The sequence below is a fragment of the Numenius arquata genome, chromosome 5, assembly GCF_964106895.1.
Source record: "Numenius arquata chromosome 5, bNumArq3.hap1.1, whole genome shotgun sequence".
In the NCBI taxonomy this organism is placed as follows: Eukaryota; Metazoa; Chordata; class Aves; order Charadriiformes; family Scolopacidae; genus Numenius; species Numenius arquata.
The window spans coordinates 30,017,176-30,041,943 of record NC_133580.1 but is presented as its reverse complement, the minus strand read 5'-3'; the positions used below and the strand labels follow the sequence as shown (position 1 = coordinate 30,041,943).

At 37.0% G+C, this 24,768-nt stretch overlaps 1 protein-coding gene across 3 annotated transcripts in view; it reads right to left on the bottom strand.

Annotated features, from left to right (window-relative positions):
* TBCK (TBC1 domain containing kinase) overlaps window positions 1-24,768 on the bottom strand; it is a 101,615-nt gene that overhangs the window by 60,293 nt on the left and 16,554 nt on the right. The window contains exons 3-16 of one of the 3 annotated variants that reach the window (XM_074147484.1): window positions 15,813-15,927; window positions 14,235-14,308; window positions 13,001-13,142; window positions 11,712-11,772; window positions 10,339-10,400; window positions 9,576-9,637; window positions 8,720-8,868; window positions 7,549-7,687; window positions 6,032-6,131; window positions 3,896-3,945; window positions 3,412-3,541; window positions 2,475-2,573; window positions 1,116-1,178; window positions 98-224 (exon numbers count right to left, since the gene is read on the bottom strand). In XM_074147484.1, the coding sequence (XP_074003585.1) occupies window positions 98-224; window positions 1,116-1,178; window positions 2,475-2,573; window positions 3,412-3,541; window positions 3,896-3,945; window positions 6,032-6,131; window positions 7,549-7,687; window positions 8,720-8,868; window positions 9,576-9,637; window positions 10,339-10,400; window positions 11,712-11,772; window positions 13,001-13,142; window positions 14,235-14,308; window positions 15,813-15,927 (1,373 nt within the window). The remainder of the gene's footprint in view (window positions 1-97; window positions 225-1,115; window positions 1,179-2,474; window positions 2,574-3,411; window positions 3,542-3,895; window positions 3,946-6,031; window positions 6,132-7,548; window positions 7,688-8,719; window positions 8,869-9,575; window positions 9,638-10,338; window positions 10,401-11,711; window positions 11,773-13,000; window positions 13,143-14,234; window positions 14,309-15,812; window positions 15,928-24,768) is intronic. The other 2 variants (XM_074147485.1, XM_074147486.1) reach the window with 2 other exon arrangements.

Genomic DNA, 24,768 nt, shown 5'->3' with positions numbered 1-24,768 from the left:
AGCACTCAAAAAGGCTTACATTTAGGGAGGGAGGTATTTGTAAGTCAGCCATAACTTTCCAGTTAATTATCTGACCTTGTCAACTAGTCAAACTCACCTTGCCAGTACACCAAATCAGGATGGGAAACCACCCAGGCCTTCAATACACGTCTAAACTTTGCATGACCCTCTGGTGATGACAGCAATTCATCATACTGATGGCAACGAGGAATATCCACTTCAATCTGCACCACAGCCAAGCATACAACATGAAGAGAAATCAGGGTAAGCGGGGTAGTACTACAGCAATCTTGCAACACTAGAGGTGGAAGTCAGCCAAAGAATGTAGGTCAGACCACCATCACAAACACAATCTGCTTCCTCCATCACTCTCAAAACCATAACTGAAAGGGGACAGGGGACTCTAACAGCCCTGTCAAAGATTAATAGTAGAGATTTTTGATTTTTCCAGATTCACATTTTCAAAAGGATTCTAACCCATTTAAAAGGCAGAAAGCAGATTACAGCTATATTTTTTTTCTGACCCAATTTTTGGACTCATTTCAGGTGCTAATACCACTTTGCTCTAAAGGATAATCAAATCGGAATTCTCAGAATGTTGTACCCAATTTCATGGTAATTATTTCCCCACCTAGCCGAAAGGAATAGCTGTTGCTTGCAATGTCTTTTTATGTCTGGCAAGACTTCTTGGAGAACCTAATTGCTCAAGAACCCGTATCTGTGAAGCACAGCTCACCTTCTGGGATCTTAGGATACACAGCACTACCTGGCACATGGTCCAACATGCACAACAAACATTCAGTAAAAGCAGGACTTTTAACAATACATCAGTAATATTGTAGTTAATATTCAGTAATTTGCTGCTGCTACAGAAACAGTGACTCTGAAATAAAAGAGGATTTCACTTTTCACGTTATAACATAATTTGAGTTAAACTACTTGTTCCTATCTGCTTTGCAAGATTCTTGCTACAGCACTAATAAGGTCAGAGGACCGGGGGAACCCTTTTAGTATTATCAGCCACATCTGCTGTAATAGGCAAATGACTGCAAATGGTAGAAAAAAATCTTTGCATTACGTCAAGTGATGATATTTGATAACACCGGAAGTCTTACTTGTCTGTCTGTAGGAATCGGTGTGTCTTTATCAATGGCATCATATTTTGCTTGTATGGCACCCTAAATGCGGAAGAAGACGAGTTTAGAAAGCTCTTACTAACATAAATGAATATTACAACGTACACACTGATACATAGAAGTTGACTAGTTTTGTTAGGTGCTTTAGTTAGCAACTTTTTTTCCCCTGAAAAAATTTCCCAAAGTACAAAAAAGTCTGACAGCTGAACTTTAACAAAACCATCTTTGTTTTGCTATAATTCAGAACACGCAGACCTTTCTGTGACCTCCTCAGTACAACTTTCAGTGATTTTCAATTGTTTATGCAGAAAGCTATGAACTTGATACAGTTTTCCATTTTCACGTTAAGAGATGCTCTCAGTTTAAATTCAGTGCTTACCTCAGCCACTGGCATCATCTCTCTAAAGGTACTGAATCCAGCTGCCTGTTAGATAATATTGATATTACCAGTATACACCACTCTTAAGTAGCCTGTGTGTGCAAGAATCCCAAGACAGGCATACTAACAAGTCCATCTTAATGTTATGGGACAGGGGAACCACATTGTACAGATGGTATGCTGATGAAGCATGACAAATGACTCATCTCCCAAGACCCAGGCTACAACCCTGACCAGTAGTTGTTCTTCACCTTTACAGCTTTTTTTGGGTTCTATTATATAGCACATAGCAGATCATGTCCTAAGCTATATAGCCTAAATAACCTGGTATGTGTTATTCATAAGAACCTCTTTGCTGCACTACTGCAGATTGCAAGCAGGGTAGGTGCAAAAGCTGGGCAGTCAAGCAATCTCTGTGAGGAGTCCTCATTTTTGGGACATTCCTTTCTAGTCTTTTGTGCGAAAGAGTTACATTTACTTTATTCATTCTCCCGTTTTTGGAGGAAGTGCATTGATTGGTAGGTAAGAAAAATACATTTGATGTGTTTCATCCTGTTTTGCCCAGCTGCTGCTGACTAGAGCAGAAGGATTCTAACTGCCTTTGTCAAAAATATTAAAAATAAAACCCAACTGTTAACTACCGATTGTATTTAAACATCCTAGCAAAATTTGGCTGTATGGGTAGTATTTTTCCATCCCATAATCAAAATTAAAGGCAGTTAAGTTTACATACATTCTCTGAAATCAAATAACATTACAGACAGGAAGTAAGTTTGTCTGAACTTTATCTTTGTTCATACAATTTCATGATTTTTTCTTTTTTTTTTTTTTTTAATTCCAGGAATTCCACCTGCTAAATCTTCAAATCCATTCCAGCTTCCCTGTTAATCCCATTCCTATCTCATTCCCTCCCCAGTAAGTACTGGAAGTTCTGCCAATGCCCCTCCCATTACCCTTACCTCAACACCCAACAGGGCAGCCCAGGTTATGCCTCTAAGAAGAGGAGGGATGTCAACTCTGGCTTCTTTCCAAATTTGGTTTTTCTTATATGGATAGGCCTTTAAAGAGAAGAGATTAACAGCAAAAACATGTTACCGTGTAACCGAAACAACTCAAAACTCAGTCCTGGGACAGTCTTTACCCCAAAGAACAAATGCTGTCAGCTTGAACAGTGAATGCAAGTTTTAGAACAAGAAAATTTCATTCCTAACTGGAAGGCCTAGATGAAGGACTGCTGTTTAATATTAAAATACCCACTCACCCAGTCCTTCTCATAAAGGTATAGATGTGCTTTGGTATATACAGGATATATAAATTTACTAATCCAAATTTTTATTAAAAGTTTTTTCTTCATCATATGTTTCTTTTCACACTATGTATCCAACTTTGTTTTATTAAACATTTCTAGCTGACACCTTCCTAAGTACTGCACTTGATCATGCGCATCAGCTCTCTCATTCTTAAGCAAGAACACCCAGAAGAATTTTTCTCTCTTGGTATAAAACTCGTACTTCTAACATGGCACTGCTACAGTAAAGACTGGTATTGTTTTCAAGTACCTTACTGCTTGGAAATGCAGAAATGTTACAGGCATATGTACACCTGTAATAGCTTAGACTGTTATGAAATAAAGGATGCAGAAGTATTTTCTTCATTAAATAACAGGTATTAGCAGCAGCTCTGTTTTTGTGTGCATACTTTAAAAACTACTTTTATATTCATTACCACTTTCTCATACTTTTATTTTCAATCTTCTTATGTTTCTGTAGGGGTTTCTTCCCCCTTTCCCACTGTGGTCTCTTGTATCTCCGTTTCCTTTTTCAGTTACTTAGTCCTTTAAAAATCCTCTAATTAACAGACCAAATCCAATTATCCAGCATCAGAAAGATTCCATACCTTCAATAGCCTGTCAAACAGGACAATCCTATTTAGCTGGTATTCTGTGTCTCTCTCCCGGATGATCAGAGGAAGACTAGCAGCTGCAGACAGCTCATTACTACTATTTGAATGAGGTAAAGTTGACTGGCTGGAAAAAGAGTTAGGATAGTAGCAGTGAACAGCAAGAAATGCAAATCATTGTGAAAAAAATTAACATCCTGTGATGCATTTTTGAGTCAGAAACAATGGATAATTTTGGATATTCAGCACAAATACTTGATTTCCAGAACAGAGAAACAGATCAGGATCCTCAGTTTGGTATCAGGTCCCTAAGTTCACCAATGCAGAGTGCTTATCAGCTCTTGCTGACTCTAAGAGCCAATCAAGGACATTTAGGTTTCCTGTTGGAAGACAGCTGTGTCCAGCTGTGCAGTGTGCCACTCAAAACTAATAACTCAAAATTCAGCTCCTTATATATGTACAAACTTAAACACACACTTACTCATCTTCTAGCAATGGATAAAATGCTTCCCCACCAACATCCTTCAGTCTCTGAAATGAAGAATAAAAATAATTCATTATCAGAATGCTGCTCAGAATTAAAGTGGAAATTTTTAGTGGAATACGAAAACTATAAATTAGCAATTCATTTGCCAAATTTAGTAGCTTGCTTTGAAACCTAAGCATTAGCTCAGTGCTCCATCAGCAAAGAAATATACAGCCTTTAATGCTAAAAACTTTTGCTAATACAGGCCTTTTGAGCTTATGGAAGTTCTTCTACCTGAAGATAACACTCATCTCATTCATAAACCTATTTCTACACAAAAAATAGTTTCTATGGGCCATGGATTAATAGATCAATAATATTATATAGTTCTTTTTCTTTTCCTCTGTTTTCTATGTGGAACTCCTATCCAAGTAGCTGCAAAGCAACTGCACAACTTGGTTTTATGTTTTTAATCAGTTCAAGAGTTATGCTAATTTTCACTGAATTTCACTGAATTTTTTTAGAGTTGGAAGGGACCGTATAGATCATCTAGTCCAACTCCCCTGCTGAAGCAGGAGATTTGAGATCCCTTCAGTAGCAGCATCTGAAAGCTGCACAGAAATACAGACACTCTCTGGAAAGGTGACAGACAAGCATGCCAGGACTTTTGCCTGAAGTTTTCAGACATCTTTGGTGCATCGTGATTAATGTTTAATACCATCCTCCCTGGAGTGCTCTGTTTTGCAGTTCAATCCCTAACTTAAAGGCATACGGCACACAGCCTGTTCCTCCTGGGATTGACAGAACAGTTCATTCTCAGTTCATTCAGTACTGATCCTCTTTTGATTATAAGCATTATGCTCTGCTCCATGAAAAGTGTTTGAAGAATTGCGTAAATTCAAAAATTTCTTTCAACTAACACTGCAAGGTTCAGGCTTGTATCTTCCCCAAAACGAAACTTCAGTATATATTTATTTGCTCCTGTATTTACAGAAGTAGGCAGCAATAGTCACAAATTACAGATTAAAAAGTTTTTAAAAAGCCTTAAAAGCTGCCCTTTTTTAGGCACAACAGTAGGAGCTGCAGTGCGTATTACCTTTAAAAAAGCAGTTGCATATTCTTAACCTCCCCTTCACCCCCCAAACCCCACCAAGCAAGCAAAGTAACTCAGTTCTTTGGTCTGTTTTCATGCATTTGTGTGAAGTAACGCAAAGTTCTACTGAAGAAATATGTTTACATATTATTCGCCACATTGCCCTCAAATTTAAGGTAATGGTGGCAGAGATCAAGACTTTAGGAGTCACCTTGCTTTCTGTATTAAGCCCTGTGACCATATGGAAAGGTGGTGGGTTTTTTTGTTTTTGGGTTTTTTTTGTTTTTTGTTTTTGTTTGTTTTTTTTTTTTTAATAAGGATCGTGACAGAATCGCATTTGCTACTATAAAATGCAAGCTGCAAACAGTGAAGCATAAATTTCTAATTCTACATCAATAAAGCTCTACACATGCAAAGACACGTGAACAATTAAAACATTTCAGTGATATATGCAGTAAATCTTGTAACTGATCATGATACCAAAATTAGGAATTATCATATGTTGATTTTTCCACTGAAGATGGAAGAAAACTGCACTACTACATTTTGGCAAAATGCTTTGAAGTGATCTTTTGACCTAGTTGTTTAATAGCTATATCTTCCAAAGATTACTAATTAACTACTGGAAACTTGGTATCCAACTTTAAGTATAAAGCCTTTAAAGGAGCTACAACTGAATTAAGTCGATCTTTCTTTTGAGTATTGTGAGCTACATATAGACTGGAAGTAAAGAATACAAGAAGACCCTCACTGTCCTATTAGTTCAGCAATCCTGGGGAATATCAGGTTCTACAGAACTATTTGGGCTACACCAGTAACAAAAATAAGGAAAGGGAATGACACAGGAAGGGGATAGAGGGGCAGAAGATAAATCAAATTTAGTAAGCTTTTGCAAAGCACTTTAATAGCATAAATCAGAATCTGACTCAGACGCCAAGGATGTTCTCTTGGAATCAATAACACGTTCATTTGTAGGAACAGCAGTAGGAGCTGCTGTTCCATATTCCCTTTAAACAGATGTTTCTGCAGTGAAGACATACACACAATATTTTTCTTACATTTCGGAGCTGGCACAGAGACAAAGTCACAGTGGTGTCATCTAGGAGGGAACTTCTATCTCGTCCTTGCCCAAAGCTCTCACCATCTTCTAATAAAAAGCTTCAAATGGGAGGAAAAAATAATTCAGGTCATTTTATAACATAAGAGTTGAGTTACAAAAAAATAGAAAATTCTTACATCAGTGAGTTCCCTCTTTAAAACAAAAGACTAGCCTTAGAAGTATACTGCATTGACTGCATGGCATGAAACCCGCTATTAAGGGATGTGCAATCACCCTAAATTATTCAGACAGCTTTTCCTGTAAAAAGGCACATTTCAGATTTTCTATAACTTTGGTTTGCACACAAAGGAAGAGTAGTAAGATAAGGGTTTAATATTCCCTTTTATGCCTTGACCTGCTGCAGACCAGGACTGCCATTTATTGTGAAGAGCAAAAATAAAACATTATTGTCAAATGAAAGCTATTTCTCACCATGACAAAAAACAAGCAAAAGTCTGACCCAGACCTTTTCTGTTGCAGTCCATCTAAGGATACAAATGCATTCAAGAAAGTATACATTAATTGTCTATTTGTTGATATTTTTAAAGCAGACAACATGAAATTGATTTCCAGAAATTAAGCTAACATTCTCAGTATCACTTAGAAGATGGAGTTATATTGCATTTTTGAAATTAACACCTCATCTTCAAGACAGGTAGTATGACAAAAACTAGAAGTTTTCCCCTCCTAATTCAAAAGCATATGCATTCACGTATGGGTACAGAGATAGGCAATCCCTCAAAGTTTCACACCAAAATATGACTTTTTTTTTTTTTTTTAAAAAAAGATATTGCATTTTGGCTGTATGCTGACTTCATGTGGTTTTAAAACTCAGAACCAGCAAATTGATCTATATGGACACATAATTATGCTTATTAAGATCAGATTGTAGGACTAAAACATGAATATACTACATAAAATTGCAACTTGTGCAGCAGTAAGATAAAAGTAGTGATAACTAAAATGCTATTACAGAATTGTAAGTCATAAAAACATGCACTTAAAAAAAACAGTAATCAGCTGATCTACCGAATAATTGGGTTGACCATTTAGCACTGCTGCTCTGTGAAAGCGAATTCAGAATGTGGGAATTTGCTACAGAATATATTAAATTAAACTATAATTACAAATATGCTGTTGAAGCACAGTGAGACATTTTTATTAAAACTTAATGCTATTGGAAAGCGTGCTATATTTAGGGACTTCCAGTTCAGTATTTTGTACTTCACCTATACTTCTTCAAATTTCAGAAAGCAATACGAAGTGCAGGTAGGCGACAGATATAAGGCATTCAAATAGTGCCTTAATATGGGTAAGAGAGGAAGTGACATCATTTCCTGCTGTTCAAGAATGCTATTTTAAATATTTTTCACACATACAGGTCTTGAAACTAAAAAACAAGCCAAAATGTTCTCTCAGAATCACTGGCCTTCTCTACCCGTCCTTGTTTCCCTTAAAGTGCTTCTCCTTCCTTACTTGGGAAGCGTGCAGACAGGTGGCTTTGATCGAATGATTTCCTTGTTGACAAGTTCTTTCTCCAAGTCTCCTCCAGCCAAACACCAGAGATAATAAACCTCTTCAATTGATCTTTCTGCTAGATAATCGCCATCTTCGTCTAATAGGAGAAACCACATAAAAATGTGTTGCAGCTTTCTAGGTGGTTTGTATTTCTTCCTACCACTCTAAACACATATTGTTGGAAAAAAAGAAAAAGAAAAATATTATGCTTGAAAGGTCCTAGACCTTAATGTGAAGTTAGAGGAAAAGTGATCTTGCCTTTGCAAGTTCCCTTTAGGAAGATTTAAGGAAAGAGCAGATGGGCAGAAGTCAGAAGAAAAGCACAACAGTTCTGCTGTTTGCCTTGGTGCCAAAAAATAGAACTAATCAGATAAATACATTGAAGCGTGGATTTATGCTTGCTGTGTGTCTTTAAAAACAAACAAACAAACAAAAACCCAAAGACAATCAAACGCTATTTTGTACACAGCACTAAGAGTAAAAATAAGAAACTAGTGTTTCATACTGAGTAGTTACAATCTATCTTCCCCTCACATACCATTCCCCTACTAAAAAATCTTAATTTCCAAAAAGTCTATAATAATATTTTCTAAACATGTAGAAATCTCCGAGGTCATCAGAAAAAGTTAATGAGGACTTTAAAGTGGTAATACTTTCAGCACGCGGTAGTTTTAAACTTAGAAATGTTGTCTTTTATTCTAGAATGTGACCTCTTTCACAAGGATTTAGTTTTCCAATACTTCTAAAAATCATGCCATGCTACGATCCAGCAGAATTCAATTCCCAATTCACAACAAAGTTTAGTGAAAAACCTTGTACATCCTTGTACATCCACACGTTAAAATTCTAAAGGCAAAAGATAAAATTGATATTCAAAGCTGAACTTGGAATACCGGTGATATCTATTTATTCCCCGAGGCTGAAGCACAAAATCAAGATGCCCTCCTTTAACTTGCAGACGTCCATCAAAACATGTTTGCTCATAACTCTTCCCATTAAACAACTTATTACAAGAACGTAGTATTGTAATATTTGATAGTTTCTCTCCAACAAAGTATTCAAAGAAAATGCAAAAACATTTTATATTCCTTCCCCCTCCCATGACATTTATCCAACTACCTGCTTTTACCTTTACATAATTGACTTATGTCTTCAGGAAGCGTTAAATGAGCACACCTTGGAGAAGATGAGAACAGACCAACAGGTTTGTGGAAGGGAGGATATAGTGAGGATACTTCACTGAACAAACTGTCATGTAGCAATTCCTCTGGAGTTGGCCTTGAATTAGGAAAAGAGAATAAAACACTAAGAGTAAAGTTCTTCCAAAAATGTTACATTTCAGTAAGAAATGTCCCCAGTAACAAATAATAGCAAGTTATTCTAAATTATATTGGATTTCAGAAATTTTAATAGCAAAAAATATCTACTAATCTTGTTCAATTCATGATGTATAACACACAACGTCTGTTTACAGCCCAAGTTCAGATCTCACTTTCATTTAATGTACATATCAACTATTTCATTAATTACCTCTTAACTCCTCTAAGCAGAGATGGAAAAATGCAAGTGAAAAGCCTTGATTAAAAAACAAAAGCATAGTCCCCTTTTTGGAAGAAAGCTGTGGTGGACTGTCATAATGAAAAAGTACTTTGAAAGAAGATATTTGAAGAAAGCAGCCCTAATTCTGGTTACAACAGAGCTATACTAACCATCACCAACATCCAGACATGAAACCAGTAAAAGCTGTGAACTTAAAACTACAAATGCCTGAATAGTTATCAGACAGATTCAATCTCAATGTTTTGCACACTTGATTTCACACACCACTAATTGTTTTCCTTTAAACATTGAAAAGCAACAAAACCAAGAATTTCTTACAGTTAGGTAGCACAAATTGTCAATATTCCAAAAAACGTTCAGCAACAGGACTTCTAATTTCATAGTATCCCAGCAGAGTTTACTGGGTGTTTGGACTGAATACTTACCTCTTAGAAGGTTGGAATGTAAGGCATTTCTTCAGTAGAGCTAAGATATTTTCAGAAAGGTCCTGGAACATTAAAAAAGTATGAAGGAGGTCTGTTTAGTACTATCTTAATTCAGCAAGCCACTTAGTTCATACTTAACTTTTAACATACAGGCTACTCCTTTGAGGGCAATAAGATTCCACACCTACACATATAAGTTAGCTGTGTCACACCAAAATGCTGGGGAACTAATTCTTCTCACTCTTCACCCCTGCATTTGCTTTGGGGAAAAAACAGAAAAATTTGCAATGTATGCAGTTTTTTATTTTTTAATTTAGATATTCTGTACCCAGCTTGAAATAACGCAGTACCTGCGAACTTCCTTCTGATAATAGTCAGAATCCTTTTACACAATCTCTCAAAATATACAGACAGTAAAATTCAGTGATTAATTTTGGGGGTGAGGAGGGGTTGAACTGTATAAACCTACACTATCAGAACATGTGAAGTGGACCAGAGTGATGACTGAATTTCTAGAAGAAAAATACTTATCCCCTAAAACTTTAAAAATTTATAATCTTTCTTTAAACTATCCAGAGAGCATTAATGTTTACCGAGATTGACAGTAGTTTTACAAAAGAAAGAGTATTACCTATACTGACTATTTGAAAGAATCTTAGATACGTAGACCAGACTTCAAAATTTTTCCTCATACGTTACATGACCAAATAAGTTAATATATATGTATACATAGTGCTTGGAAAAGCAAACTAGCTCCACAAACCTTAATAATATCAAGGCAACCATGTTCTTCGGCCAATACAGTTACAATATCATCTACGCAGCCTTTGAAAAGCAAACAGAACAATAAAAAGTTAAAGACTATGAAAAAAGTGATACCAATTAAACAGGGTATCAGATAAAACCCCACCCCAATAAAAATCACTTAACTTTGACTTTTTATTGACATTGACACATCACCTGAAAGCAAATTCTCAAAATTAGAAATGAAAATTATTATCACCTATGCAGACAGAAAATTGAAGCCTAAGAAAGTTAAGTAGCACATCTAATTTAACAGTGAAAAATCTTTTTGAAGGCTTAGTAAATTCAGAGTGTCTGCCACATAAATTAAAACACTCTTTCTGCTTACTAAAAAAAAAAATAAATAAAAAATCCCTGAGAGAACTTAAAAGTACCTGCATATAGAAGCTCAAAGCAATTTTCATTTTGTTGCTACTTGCAGATAATGCTAGCAGTATTTTATAACTTACTTTCAACACATTATTGAGAAAATAATTCCCAAGTCAGGATATTGAATGTTTTCCAGTCAATAAAGGTTACCATTAACTTGCATTCAACTCAAAGGGGACTGAAGTGCCTCAGGAAGCTTTGTTAACAAATCACATACCAAAACAGTCAGAATTTCCGCAGCCCAGCACTAACTGCTGAATGAAAAAGATGTTTCTACTGACAGTAACTAACTTTAACAGTATTACTATTTGCTCTGGATAATAATAACTTACTGATAAAGCTTCAAATTGCAAATTCATGTCCTTGCCGTCCCCATGGCTTATAAATAAGCCCCACAAGAGATCAAGTTTTAAACTCCACAAAATAGTCCCACTTCCAGACTAATTTACATTAAGCAGAAATTCCACCTCTACAGTAATGTTTTATAGTTTGCAGGTGAAGCCAGAAACAAAAGCCTGGATCAAGTAAAATGCTTCTCAGTCCTCTTTTTATTTTCTGTCTTCCAATTTGAGTCCTGCTTCCCCCTGCTTGGGATTTGGTACACAAGCACTGCTACTGCGGGGGCAGTTTTCTTTAGTGTCATACAATTCCTAACTCATTTCAGAAACTTCCTGCAACACAAAACAGTAACCATCAAAATGACAACCTTTCCTTAGCATGTTTTTGTATAGTTTGCCCTTACTCTAACATTCTCATAGCTCTTCTGCAAAGTTATTTTTCCTGGCACCCACCTCTGTAGCTTCTCTAGACAAGCAACCATGCTCCAAATGCCTATTTAATTCTGGAAATGAAAGATGACAAAGGTAAAGTGCCTTAGGTCTGAGCATCACAAGTTGACCAGTCTGTAAAGCTCTAATTATAGAGATGCTTGGAGACTTAAAAAGTTGATTTTGTGCTACTTACCTAACATAATTATAAATTTCAATCTTTCTGCTATCTCCAAGCTCTGGAACAATTTTCTCCCCTAAATGAATAACAAAATCAAATCAACAGTTGAATATTGCCACATAAAAATATTTAGATAGCATACACACTCATCTATATACAAAGACAGTGAAAAAAGTTTCTAAATATGAATTTTAGATTTGGGAAAACTATCTATTAGAATTTATCCCAACTATAGCAGAAACTGTTTCATGCCATCATAAAGAAAAAATGTACCGTTTATAACATCTCTTATCTGGAACAAATGCAAACCCAAATAAAATATGCAAAACAATGCCCCAAGCTGCCACAGCAAACCTGCAGGTTTATTATCAATTCACTAACAGGCTTTCCAAAACTGTAATAAATTACTAAACATGGTAATCATCATAGCTTGTATCTTTGCACAGTGCTTTTGAAAAGTCATCTGAAAATCCCTTTAAAGGTGTTTCAAAAGGTATCATTATTGCTTTTTTAAGAAAATGTACTTATTCAAAGGAATAAGTAATGATCTATATACAAGATGCAAATTTAAAGAAGAGCAGAATATGCAAAAGACAACTATTTCCAATGTCCTTATTTAACCACTATATAAAACATGTTCTTGACCATGCAATTGCTTGACAATTTAGTTATCCTATATAATATGGCTAAATTCCTATATTGAGGTTTTTGCTTGATCATACCTCCGTACAGAATGTTGCTGTCTTTGAATGAAAGAAGTCCGGTTTAACATATGCAAATACTAAAGATTATGCTGTCTTAATTTATTTCAACTTATAGAACCAAACAAGCATTTTCCAAATAAACCCTTAGTTCTGTACAGAAGCTCTTTAAGCTCTGATGATAAGGCAGATTCTCCCTTCTCCTCCTCTCTATGAACCTTCAGTAGTTTCTTATTCTTTCCAAGGAGAAGGAAGGCATGACAAGAATGGTTATTTCATGCTTAAAAGCACAATTAAAACAAAATATCTAGAGGTACTTCTTGACTCAGTAGATATTCCTTGCTAAGAATTTGATCATGCAATCACATCACTGTGGTTTAACAGGCAGCTTCCCTTCATGGTTAACACATACACTCATACCAAGCCAATATGCATTCTCCTACTTGGATGACCACCAATACTGTCCAGGTAGAAATGCTAACATATTCTGGTATTTGGACTCGGGTGATGGGCAATGTGTCATTAACCTCCTACTCAACAGCAACGAAGTTAAAGTAACTATTCCCTAAGAATCACAATCAAGAGAATCATCCTCTTACATACCATGCAAAGCTCAAACAATATTATACCAAGAGACCACAGGTCTGATTTAGGGCCAGAAGGCAGAGGCTTCTCACACTGAGTATAATCACTCGGTTTGACTATTCCCTGTGCAATTACTTCAGGTGCAAGATATGATGGGTACCTAGAAAGATGCAGCAACATTAAGTAAGATCCCGTCTGTCCAAAACCCCTATGTTTCAGTTACAGTAATCAAAGTAATTTAGCATTCTGAGAAACTAGAGTTCATAGCAATGCAGTTGTTCTATTTTATTCAGTCAAAATCTACACATCAAAGCAAAGTTTCACTCCAGTTCCTAAATCTATAGGACCTACTACATAAAAGGTCAAATCTGAATCACTAGCTCTGTCTTTTTGTGAGAGGAAATAACAACAGCTTTCAAAATAGTATGTCTACATATCTCAGAGAAAATATATATTGAGGTTCAGCACTAGTACATGAAATAAATGTACCCATATTTGGAGGTGGTGGCAGTATTCCCCTCCATTGACAGTATTACCACCAAATAACTTTTGAATTTGTAAAAAAAGTAACAAAAAGTGTTGAGGACATGTTCTACCTGCTATTAGGCTATTTTAAAATAACATTATCGCTTTGTGTGCCAACAATTCATTATAATACTACCAAAAAAAAAAATCCAAAATCACCTTTTGGAGGGAAACATCTTTACTTCTTTCGGGTAAGTCTTTAAGAATCAGCTCAGTATTTCAATTGTAAACAATGTAACACCTCAAAACAATAAAAAGTGGCAAGGAAACGCTGCAACAAAACATGTTACTTTCAAGATCACTTGAAAATAAATCACAAAATGATAAAGAAACAAGAGGCCTATGGTGGTGTGCAATAGCAAAACACTGATTGTGCTTTTTCCTAGATTTGAAATTAGACTGTACCTCCCAAATCTAAGTCACAGAGAACTACTAGCACTTGAGGACAAATCTAGGCAATAAGGACTGACATCACATAATTACAGTAACATGCTTGCACGGTACCTATTCTCTGTCTTTCATTAATTTCACCTAGTCAGATGACAACCTCTTCAGTGACATTATCAGAAGCTTCTGTGTAAGGGGTGTACGCCACAGATACGAATGAAAACAGCAACCTATAACCCGTGCATACAACACATTTTCAAAGATGATTCCTCAAAACATAATTATATTTCCTGAAAAAATACATCCCTGATATATTTGTATTGTGTAGCTACATCCTTACCCTATAGGGAAATCAACATCAACACCTTGAGCAGTCATATGGTAGAGTCCAAATTTAGCCAACTTCACATGTCCCTGACAAGGGAAAAATAAATGATCAAGAGCAGCAAAATCCAACATTGGAAGAAACTGTGTTTAAGTTAAAAAAAATAATAATTTTAAGTTGCATCAGCTATCAGAAGACAGATACCTATAAAAAGTCACCCTCTTACATTTCTGTCTCATCTATTATGAAGAACTCCACTGCAAGTTAAAACGCTGCTTATTTCTAATGCTTTTACTTTCCAAGATCATTAAGTAATCACCTTGTCTGGAACACACAAGAAAATCAGAACTTTAAGTTACAGTATATTTTCAGTAAATTAAAAGTGCTTAAATACTCTATTGAACATTTTTCCTGTTTGAAAATTGTTCAAAATCCTGTTTGAACCCTAGAATTCCCTAAGCATCACCATTATTCCCTCACCTTTTCCATCTACCTAGCCTTGCTTCTTCAGTCCTTCCCATCAACTCATTACTGTCTTGCTCTCCTTAACTGTATCAACGCATATTTCAAACAAACAAGTTTTCCAGGTGCCTGCTTTTATTCTGAGGAGGCAGAAAGTTAACACCAAAGCAACAAAAAATAGGCATAGAAGTTAAACTGAGTATTGTTTCTGCTGGATTTTGAATTATACTCAGCCAGCCTGCAGATGGCGCAACAGTGAAGGCTACATCAGCAAAATATTCGAAGTGCAAGGGAAAAGTTTAGAAGTTTATGGTCTCATGGACTCCTTTTCTTATTTATTAGTTTTAGGACTATCTTAAAATCCTAAAGTTCTTTTGCTTGTTTGAGTATTATTATGATTTTTATTTGTTTACAAGCGTATATATAAAAAAGTGTTCTTTACAAGGGCAGGATCTAGCTATTTTATCTAAACCGACTAAGAAGGAGAAGGAGAGAGAGGTTATGTAGACAGGCTGAGCTGTCAGTTTAGATGATGCCACTCTCCGAGTACAACAGCAGCTATTAATTTCTCTCAGCTTTTATGAACAGAACCTGTATTCCACACTGCCAACTCAATAGTCTGTGACATCAGAATTGACAGGCACTGGAATTTTAATAGTTTAACATGAACAAAGAAAAATGTTGATATCTTAAAAGTCAAATATCAGATCACAATGAAACGGAAAATTTTTTCAGCCAGAAAAAATATTTTCCTATTCAAACACCTAGGAAGGTCTTTTAAGTAACTGCAATGACAACAAGTAGACTTAGATTACCACCTTAAGGAGAAAAGGGTGAATAAAGTGGTTTGAGATAGAAAACAATGGGAAAAGTGAAAAATAAAATCTGAAATACATTTGAAATTTAGGAAATGGGGGAAAACTGACTTTTTTTTTTTAAAAAAAAAAAAAAACAAAAACAGAACACAAACAAAAAAAAACCCAAACTCAACTCCTTTCAAGTTATGCAATTTTTTCCAATAAGAAGGACTGCAACTGCCCAGTCTCCATATACAACATAGCATACTAATTGTTGGCAGCAAGAGGAAAAAACAAAAACGAAACTAAAACAGATTTATTCCTGTAATCGTACCTTCCGATCCAAAAGAATATTGCAAGGGGAGAGTGCTCGGTGGACCATTCCATGTTTGTTCATATATTGCAAACCTTGCAAAACCTCATATGCTATGCATAAGATCCTTGAAGAACTGAAAAAAAAAAAAAAAAAAAAAAGGAAAGAAAGAATATATTATACAGTTATATGGAATGTTTCCCTTTTTAATTTGTAAAAATGTAGTGTTCCACAGTTATTCCAACCAGAAGTGAGACGTTTACAATGCCAGAACAGCTTAAGGGATCAACACTCAATATAGTAGGGAATGTTTAGTGTTGTATACAACTCCTCAATATCCCACAACTAGGCTTCTTCACCCTAAACCGCTCCTTAAAGACAGCAGAAAATTGTGACATAGTATAAAATTTTCTCTGCAATAGAAACTATTAGATATACCTCAACTAACTGGGAAAAAAATAATCCCATCCTTTCTTGATTTTTATTTGTTTTTCCCAAGTCTGCTATTGGTGTTCATAGAAAAGTTCAACTGAACAAAAGTTTTTGAAACTCAGATGTTAACTAAAGCTTATCTAGAAGATAGTGTAGAGGCACAGCTAGATCACAGCTAGTCTTCCATCATCTCAACATCTAAACCAAGAAACAAAAGAAAGGGCGGAGAACTTCATTTTCAGCACATTTTGTTTTACAACCTTAGAAGCATCAACCTTACCACTGCTGGAAAGAAACAATGAAGTTTACCATCCAAACCATTTTGGCATAACTATGTATTTTGACAAAAGCTATCATTTACCATAAGAACTAATAGCCCTAAAGAGGAGTTTCTGTGAACAGGCAAACAGGAATCTGTCCAGAGATGACTAGTATCAGGCTTCCAAAGTGAACTCAAAATAAGAACAAAAGGCACAGATTAATGTCACCCAGAGAGATTCCTTTTAACTTTTCACCCGCCTCATTTCCTGCCCACTCCCCCTCAGAGTACATTTCAGGTCTGTTTGGCAACTTTACCCCTGTAGACACTGGTTTACAAAATGTCCAGAAAACCAAGCATATCTGCTTATAAAGGTCTAACTTTACATCTCCAGGTTTTTTATTTCATTGTTAAAGAATAACATACAATAGTATCCTGGACAAGGCTCACCATCTTCTCTCGCTTATTGAAAATTCGTGCAACAGCAAAATGAGCAGGAACATCACAGACTGGTGAGAGCGACAAGCCAACTAGCTGACTAAACACCCAAATGAATTTCTTTATTAAAGCTTTATTAGCTGCTATTCATATCTGACAGAATAACAGAACTTTGTCACAGGAGTAAATGGCTAGATTTTCACAAAAGCCACAATCCCAACAAATTCTGGGACTAGAACAACACTGGAATACTGAAAAGAGCTGTTTTAATAATAGTCTAAGGCCACCATTAAGTTACCTTACATGGAGCTACGCTCTAGACTCAAACCTTTTTCCAAGGAGAAGAGCTCTGTACTACTTTACACTTGTGAATATACTGAATATAATTGCAAATATACACTTTTAAGTTGAATTTGAAGCACAAAGGGCATCTATTCTAACGTATGTCCACACTGCTATATCTTAGATCATAGCATTTGGAAGTGATTCTCAAGGTCTTAGCAATTCAACCAAAACCACATGGCTAATAGCCACAAAAACAAAACAAACCCCCACAACCATCTTGCTCCTCCCTCCCCGGTACTTTTTCTTCCCTATCCCTCCCACCCCCAAGCTATACGATACACCACAGCATCAGACACCACAAGCTGTTCAGTGCTTCCTCCCAGTTATTCTTGCGCAGATATACAACTGTGGTAAAAAGTGTACCTTACAAGCCTTCACCTTTTCTATATAGCTTTTTGCCCGCAACACAAATATTAACGTTAATGGTTGCGAACAGAATCCTCTCAGTTTTTGCACAGCTTTGCAAATCCAGACATGAAAAATAAATGACAGTGAATTCACGTTTCCAGTAAGGAAACAACCGCATGTGAAAAATTAGTACATCATGAGGTATTTTAGCCTAAAAAGTGCCTCTTTGTATTAAAAATAAAAGTAAATATAACGTGGCCGTTGTGCCTGAGGAGTGCAGTGTGCTCTGGTGGCACCAGGGGGCCTCAGCCGCCCAGTTATTCTCCCCCTTCTGCAATTCAGAAAAGTAGAACCCGGCTAAATGCCTCAAAATACTGCTTTTGGATCCTTTGCTCTTAAAGATAAATCCTCCATGGCATTCCAACGACCAGCAACACATGAATGACAAGTGTTTTTCATTGCATATTAGTTAAAAGAGGCTTAGCTGAAAAGTAAAATTACTGCAAAGACAATTAGTTCCGTTTTACCTCAAACGCATGTAATTCTCAACGTTCTTAAGCTGCTGTTGCCACCCTGCTGGGCAGAAACGTTCAGCCAAGCACCTCGCTCTCCAGCTGAAGCACGTACACCACCTCCCCAGGAGAGAGGGAACTCTCTATAACAAGCTCTTCATCCTGTTGTTGCACATTATCTAGTTTTACTTTATTTATTAGGTAAAACACGGTTTGTGGTTATCGCCCATGAGATTTGCGTTTAATCGCAAAGGGTCTGACAACAACTCTCATCGCTGTTAGCAAGCACAAGAGATCTCTCTGCTTTAAACTCCCAAAGGCCAAATTCACCAGCAGCCCCTTGCCTCACTGGAGATGGCTACCAAGGCTATCCCCTCGCTTCACTGGGGCTCAGCTCTTTCCCCAGTTTCTACAGCCGCTGTCAGCACTGCAAGCATTTCAACAGGGTTCTGCAAGCGCATAAGGTGCACCCATGAAGCTGCTTGCAGGCTTTAGGTTAAGTTTTTCTTTAAAAAAACCCCATAAATAGAAAAAAACTCCACAGTCTTAAGTGAGCAATATATTTATGACACCCAATGCTGGTGGCAAGGTCTGAGCAGACTCAGAAGCTTTTCCCGTGATTATCCTGAAACCTATTTTTCAATGTTCATAGTGCCAAACTATGAACTATCTAGAGGAGTGGTTTAGGTACTAGGCCTCTTGAACTACAGAGGTTTCAGCACTCTCCTTAACAGCACTAGAGACAACACATGAGAAAAGGTGGCAAAACGGGGGCACGGCAGGTTCGACACCAACCATCTTACACCACTGACCGAAAGAGAGCCATTATGACAGCTGTTTGGCATGAAAAAACCCGTTCATCTCAGCAGCTGATGATTGTGGTTGTGACTTTAAAGTATTGTGAAGCAAATCATTCCACTGCTCAAGGTGGATACAGTAGGAGGCAGTAAGTAAAAGCGTGTAAGTGTGAGATGTGTTTCAAAAACCAGCAGTTCTGAAGGGTCACTAGCTGTCTTCAGGTTGCTCGTTCTCCTAACAAGACTTGTTTCAAGGTTCCTCTCCGGTAACGGGAGAAAGAGAGAAGAAACAGGAGTTTCTCCTCAAAGGGAACACTTCACAGACACGAAAAAGGCATGGTCTCTCTACAACTACCAGCACATTTTCAAGGACTAGGCTTAATTTTAATCATCGATCTGGATACCAACAAATCTACTCAGCTGTAGCGGACTCAGCTAGGCTTTTGAAAAGGGGTTCTCTTCAAGTGAAAGGATTGCACACTGATGTAAAAATCAAACTGATTGGATTTAATCGTTGCCTGCTTTTTTTCCTGGTTTGGAAAAGGAGAAACGTAGGCATGAAAAGGGGCCATTTTTGTTCCCTCATTCTAGAAATGAAGGATTAAAAGAATACAAGGATCAAAACCAATACGAGGTTTAGGTCTGTAACTTGAATGTACAGAAACACAGCAAAGGAAGCATAAAGAATAACTGAATTCCTTCCTCAGAAATTCATCTTGTAGGTAGGAAAAAAACCCAAACCACTCTACAAGCTGATATGAGGAAGTTCAGCCAACAGTACGAAACCAGCATGGTTAGGAGAGGCATGTGCATAGCATTTGTGGGTGGAGAAAGAAGAGAAAATGACTTAAAAACCCACAAAAATGAGGATTGTTTTATTACCTCCAGAATTTGTCAGACCAAAAGCTATACCAGACAAATGACTAATTTCCACACTGTAATAGTACACAGGTGGCTGCACTGTGCCTTTACAAAAAACATTAACTTTTGCACTTAGCAGTCAGCCTGATCTCCAACCTGAGGCATTCTTACTGTTAAGGACACAAAGCCATTTTCTGGAAGTTTATTTCAGGAATAATGAACCTAACCTGTCAGGAAACAGATGTTTTAGCAGACTTTCAATCTCTTGTGGTGCTGCAAACCCACTGATGAAATAAGGTGATTGCTTTGGACACTTTTGTCACTTTTTGGATTCAGACAGAGGGGAAAAAAAAAAAGAAATAAAGAGACTCTTCTTGGTGCACCCACTAGGAAAAACTGTTATACTGAGAGTCTTACCTTTCTTCAAAGGGATCAGATATTAACAAACACAGAGAGGGGGAAAGAGTGATTTATCAGGAACTAAGTAAAGAGAATAAGTCCCTAAAATAATTAGTGGAATGGAGAGCTAAGAGTGAGCGTACTCACCCATTAATTACAGAGCAGTACCTGGCAACAAACACCTAGGGAGAATTGCCCAAGCCATAGGTCAACGTAAGTATAAGATCAAACAAAAAAGAAAACACATCTAGAAATCAGAAAGTTTATGACAGAAAGGATTCTGAATTCTGGGGGGTGAGGGGGTTGGAACCAAACAAAACCACCACATACAAACAAAACAAGAATACTACCTATCTACTATTCAGCTTGAATAATTATAAATAACTTATTTGTGATTATTAATGGGAACAATAATGCAGCTGCTTGTAGGAGCAGGAAGCTGGACTCCAAGATAGGATGCTCTAGGAACAATCAACTTTCTTTAACTGATTATTTCCATGTTAGATAAAATTTCTTATCTTTCTAACCCTACAAATGGTTATACTAGCTCAGACCAAAACCTATTTGAGACCACTATCCCGCTTCCAAAAAAAGATGACAAGCAGATGCCTAGGAGAGAGGGAATACACAGCAAGGATAGATGATATCCACACTCACAGAATATTGCCCATGAGTTACTGTGGAAATGCACAGCCACTGAGTATTCTGTTGGTAAGATCTCCTTGCTGTTTACTTTATCATGAACTTCTCTTCATGGTGCTCTGTTGCTCTAACTTCCAGAAAGCCAAAAATTTCAGCGTCAAGCAAAGAAAACAATTGCTTAACTCCAGAGTAGGAAAAGTGATTTTGGAAAAATGCGTTTTACAGCCAGCAGACGTAGTCCTTACATATACCACCAACTGCTAAAAGGAAACTAAAAACTACTTGATGCATGACATCTTGAATATTTAAGAACATGAGGACTGTAGATCATAGAGTTGGAAATTGGAGATGGGTGTGGTCAGGAGACTTGACCTATTAAACTATTGGAATAAAAGAATTCCAACATGAGAAAAGAAACAATGAAAAGGAAAGATAAAATTTCAGCATTTATTTCAGTATCATGGAACTTAAAGGTTCACACAAGTTTCTTTTCCTCCAGTTTGAAGGCAAATTAATGCCAATCTGAACATGAATTCACTGTATTCATCATCTTTAACAGGAATGCATTCACAGCATTAACTGGAAACACATCGTTTCCATCCTTTTTTGGTGCTGCAACAAAATAATTTAACATGATGGAGTAACTGGGTATTTCAAAAGATCTTCCTGCCTGCTTACTGTCTCCAGTCCTACCTTCTCCTAGACAAAGCAATCCTTCCTTTTGATGACTTTGACCCAGGCAGCTACAGCTATTACAGTGCAGTTAACCAGAACACATAGATGTACCTGGACAGCAGTACAGGAGCAAAGACAACTGTGGCCGGAGGCAAAGCCGGGGCAGCAGCAAGATCTTGGGGAGAGGAGAAATATTCCTGGTTGTTACAAATGCATTTGTGGTATTTATAACTGGTTATGGCCAGCTGTAAACTTCACTTGCTTTTATGCTACTGTAACAATCAACTTTGAGTACCTAATCCTTTTTGTAGAAGGAAGCAAGCTGTGCCTGGATAGTACAGACAGTGTGATCAACACTTAATGGACTACTTTGAATAAGAGTGTTTCATCTACTGAAATGAACAGAGGCCCCACTGGAATTTGAAGCAACACAGGGCTGGCACCAGAAAGCAAGCCTTGTCATCTACTTCACCGCAGAGAGGCCTGTAATTTTTGTACCTACTGGAGATGTATATGTGGATTAGTGTTAAGTCATGCTTCTTCAATGCAGTGGCAACTCAAGGCAAGAGGAAATTGATAGCAAAAACTGGAACTAGAACTATTTTGACCTCCCTTAGGAAGGCAGAGCAAGACCAAATGGGATAAGACTACGCTGGTGATACCACATTCCAGAGTTTCTCTTTCCTCAGGCTTACAACTCACGGCCACACACAGAGGAATGCATGCTTAGGGAAGTCCGTTATCAAATCTGTGCGTCTTGTTCTAACATTATATTATTGCTGTAAACAAGTAAACTGTAGAGGAAGAGAATCTCAGCAACCAGGAGTCTTAAGAAGCTTATGGCACTGATACACAGGAGCAAAAACATGGGTTCCTCTTCCAAAGAGAAGTGTCAGACAGGGTCCGCCCTGAGGAAGCACCAGAGCGACACAAACCAGCAATGTCATCAATCACTACCCCAGAACTTGCAAAACTAACATGCATTTGGAATCCAGGAAGGAGATTCATCACAAAAAATTATGTCTGTTCAAAGTGGAACGGAACCAGGTTGTGAACAGATGTAATGTTTCTGAACTCATAAAAGTGACAATATTTCAATACAAGCAAAACTATAAAACAAAGAAAATGACATTTGCAGTTAGTTCCATTACCGCCAACAACGCAGATAGACTGGTTAGGAGTGGTGTGGCCAAGTGGTTACCGCAAAGGAGAACATTTGGGTATAATCCCAGCTGAGACACTCACTACACTGACCTCAAGAAAGCCATCTGACCTCCTTATGCCTCAATCAACCAGCTGGAAAACTGAATAAAAAGCAGGACTGGGTTGAAAAACAGATGTGCAGATAAATTGGGTCTTCCTGGGTAAATAAATTACAAAATACCCTATACAGAACATAAAAAGTTTGATGCAGGTGGGAATGGTTTATTTAGCACTTTATTATGTGTTTGATTAAAAAATGGCACTAGGGACCAAGATTGTAAACACTGCCAATTTACTTGGAAACACATTCACATTATCAGAATGAAATGAACTGGAAGGGAATGCAACAAGCAGAGAATACAAGACAAAAAAATGAATTTTATAGGCAGAGTCCTCAGGAAGTCTCTAACTTATGCACAAAGGTATTTCACACAGGATATCTTCCACAAGTTCATATTGCTCATCTGAGGAAACTCAAAAAGTCCGTGCATTCCTCTTTTAAAGTTCTAAGCTGCAAGCATGATTTTAAAGGCAACACAAATGATGTTACATTTTTATGAAGGTCTCAACTTGTAATGTACGATAAAAAAGTCCATAAAACAATGGATGAAGGCACAGATAAAGAACAACATATATAGAACGGATTGCACACAAAGATTTTTAATAGATAGGTGATTCTTCAGATCAATACCACTCTGAATGACTTAAGTGTATCTGCTCCTCATAAAGCAAAAATTTTAAAACATCACACCTTGAACTCCTTTAAGACATACAGCATTCATCCCCTAAGTTGGGGTAGCAAACGTCCTTTTGAAAAAGTAAGCACACCTTATAAAGCACCATCTTAATGAAACCTCTGGTGCCCTCTGGTTTAATGCACAGAAGGGGGAAGACACATCCACATTGCCACTTTTTGATCTTGCCACTGATTAACTTCTGTGAAGTCACGTTTTGCATCTTAGCCTCAGCTGGCTCATATGTAAAAGGTATAAGAATAATACTTTTCATTGGACCAGAAAGTGCAATGAAAGAAACAAAATTTCAATCACCACACATAAAGATTAGCTAAAGTAGCCCTCATTTAAAACCAGATCACAGACTCTGCATTCTTATCACAGACTGTACATTCTGAGGTAACTAATATAATAGATGCACAGGTGACAATAAGAGAACAAGAGCTAATGGGATGAAACCCAAGACAATGACCTCAAAATATACAATACAGAACTTAACTTCAATAGCTTTGTATAAACGTATCATACATCACATTGCCAACAGTTCATTAGAGGAAACAACACATTTCACATTCTCTTCTCCTTCAAAATGAGTGAACTAGTAAAATGCAGAAGTAGAATTAAGATCAATTGAAGTCAGATCTCCAAGAATCTTTACTTTGTTTTCTTTGGACTTCACCTGAACAAATACATGCAGCTTTAAACACATTTTGTGACTGACCATCCTGACAAGGTCTATCACAATCTGACAGATTGAGGAAACTAACTGGACAAAATATGAAAAGCAAATAAGGGAATTAACTGCAGCTAGGATACTCTTCCTTTACAATAAAAGGCAGCAAATCACATCTTCAGCTGCTTGGGGTGTCTTGGTAAGTTGTTCACAGGCATCAAATTTCATGCTCTAGGCAAGGACTACCATTCCTTTGTATCTGAATGCACCAGCATCTATATTTCTAGGCACAGGGTATGTTAAGTTTCAGCTCTCTAAAGTACAGAGGCCTTGTTTGTCTATTAAACATTCAATATGCAGTAAATGGTAAAAGTAGCAGTAGTACCAGAGCATTATTACAGGAGCCTACCATGCAATCATTGAAGGAAAATGACTACTAAAGATACCTGACAAATGGTCACATAGTAGGTAGTGCCTATTTCCTTCCCTTCCTCCATGTTAAAGTAAATAACGTATCTGAAAAGGAATTGCTGTTTGCATGCCAAGTGCCAACTTGCAACTATAGATCAGTGTCTGGCTCAGACCCTATACTTTTGAAGACACGAAAATTCATAAGAAGCCTGAAAGTGACTTTTGTAGCAAGCAAACTTCACTTGCTT